General features: G+C 41.4%; 1 protein-coding gene across 1 annotated transcript; it reads left to right on the top strand.

Annotated features, from left to right (window-relative positions):
- The first annotated feature begins 937 nt into the window (after positions 1-937).
- On the top strand, positions 938-1576 carry LOC118573594 (claudin-34-like). Its single transcript, XM_036173875.1, has one exon. The coding sequence runs from the start codon at positions 938-940 to the stop codon at positions 1574-1576; it is 639 nt and encodes a 212-aa protein (XP_036029768.1).

Genomic DNA, 1576 nt, shown 5'->3' with positions numbered 1-1576 from the left:
AAGCAAAAAGCAACAAAAGTGTGATAGATTTTGAACTTAAGTGTGTGTGTGTTGGTGGAGGGGGGAGGGTTCACCAGTAATCCCAGCATTCAGATACATCTTATTTTGTATCTTCCCAACAGCTTTCATGATAGACAAAATAATCATAATCATACTATAGTTTCTACTTACTATTCTCTCTCCATTTTAGATTATTACCTTGGGGTTCTCAATGGTCCTCTGTTTGGCATGTGATAAGTGAAGAAGTTTGCTTCAGGTAATGTTCAGCAGAGAACTATATATATTTTCCAGAATTACATAATCATCTATTATGTTTAAAACTATTACTTTACTTATTCTTCATTTGTTTATTCATGTATTGATAGGTATATTGGTTTTGTAGAGACAGGAGCCCATTATGGAGCCCTGATGCCCATTAACAACACCACTATAACAAATAGTGCTTTGATGAACATCATTATTGGTAAATATTTGTGGTCAAATGTCATTGTGTGTCTGGACACACAGAAGTGGACCTCTGAATGCCAAGCATAATGGTGCATGCCTTCAATCCCAGCACTCAGGAGTCAGAGGCAGATGGATCTCTGTGATCTTGAGACCAGCCTGGTCTATAAAGCTAGTTCTGGGACTCTGGGACAGCCAGAACTACACAGAGAAACCCGGCCTTGACAAAAAAAAAAAAAAAAAAAAAAAAAAAAGAAGAAGAAGAAGAATTGGAACTGTGAGAGGGTATGTGCACTGTCAGGCTGTCAGTAAATATGGCCTTTCTCTGAGTTTGCTCAGACCAAACTCAAATAGCACGTCCTCACTTTCTCAAACATCACTGATTCTTCCCTCCTAGTAGCAGTCCCCCAGGGAACACTGTCCTAGGCCTAAGGAAGGTCTACCCTTATGCTGTACTGTATCTCTTTGTAGTTGTCCGGTGTTCGCTGTCACCATGTTGTTGCTCAGCAGAAGTGCCAACTGCCAAGTCGGAGGATTTGCTTTGGCCTCCATAGCATGGATCCTTTGCAGCATCTCCACAAGCCTCCCACAGTGGCGAGTCTGGTATTTGAACGAAACCATGTTCTCCGAGCCTACCATAGCCTTTGTAGGAATATGGAGAGTCTGCATTTACCACCAGAACTTCAAGCCTGGTAATGCCAGAGGGTGTCATGAATATACCTATCATGACAACTTTGTTCCTTTGGATATTCGTATCATTCAACACTTGTTACTGGGCTCCAACGTTCTTGGGTTAATTGGGACAGTGGCCACCATTTTTGCTCTTCGAAATGTGTACACAGGGAACATACAGAAGAATGTCGCCTACAATCCATTTGTCATTTCAGCCATTCTCAACATCATTGTCAGTATCTTTGTCCTCCTTGCTGTCATATGCAATTACTTCTCTGTCATTCACAAAGCAGGAATTGCCTTCCCACCATCTTTCCATATGCCTTTGCAGCCACCTAATCAGAGAATTGGAATTGCTAACGTAGTGGCAAGTCTAGCTGCCATCATGTTTTTAGGCAGTGGTATTATTTTTCTTTCGTACATCTCTGTTGTGGAAAACCAAGTGTTTCCTGAGGTTTGA

The sequence above is a fragment of the Onychomys torridus genome, chromosome X, assembly GCF_903995425.1.
Source record: "Onychomys torridus chromosome X, mOncTor1.1, whole genome shotgun sequence".
Classification (NCBI taxonomy): domain Eukaryota; kingdom Metazoa; phylum Chordata; class Mammalia; order Rodentia; family Cricetidae; genus Onychomys; species Onychomys torridus.
Note: the sequence above shows the minus strand (reverse complement) of the source record. Positions and strands in the feature narration are given on the sequence as shown.

Excerpts from the sequence above, each read along its gene's own strand:
- LOC118573594 (XM_036173875.1), top strand. The coding sequence starts at position 938 with ATGTTGTTGCTCAGCAGAAGTGCCAACTGCCAAGTCGGAGGATTTGCT.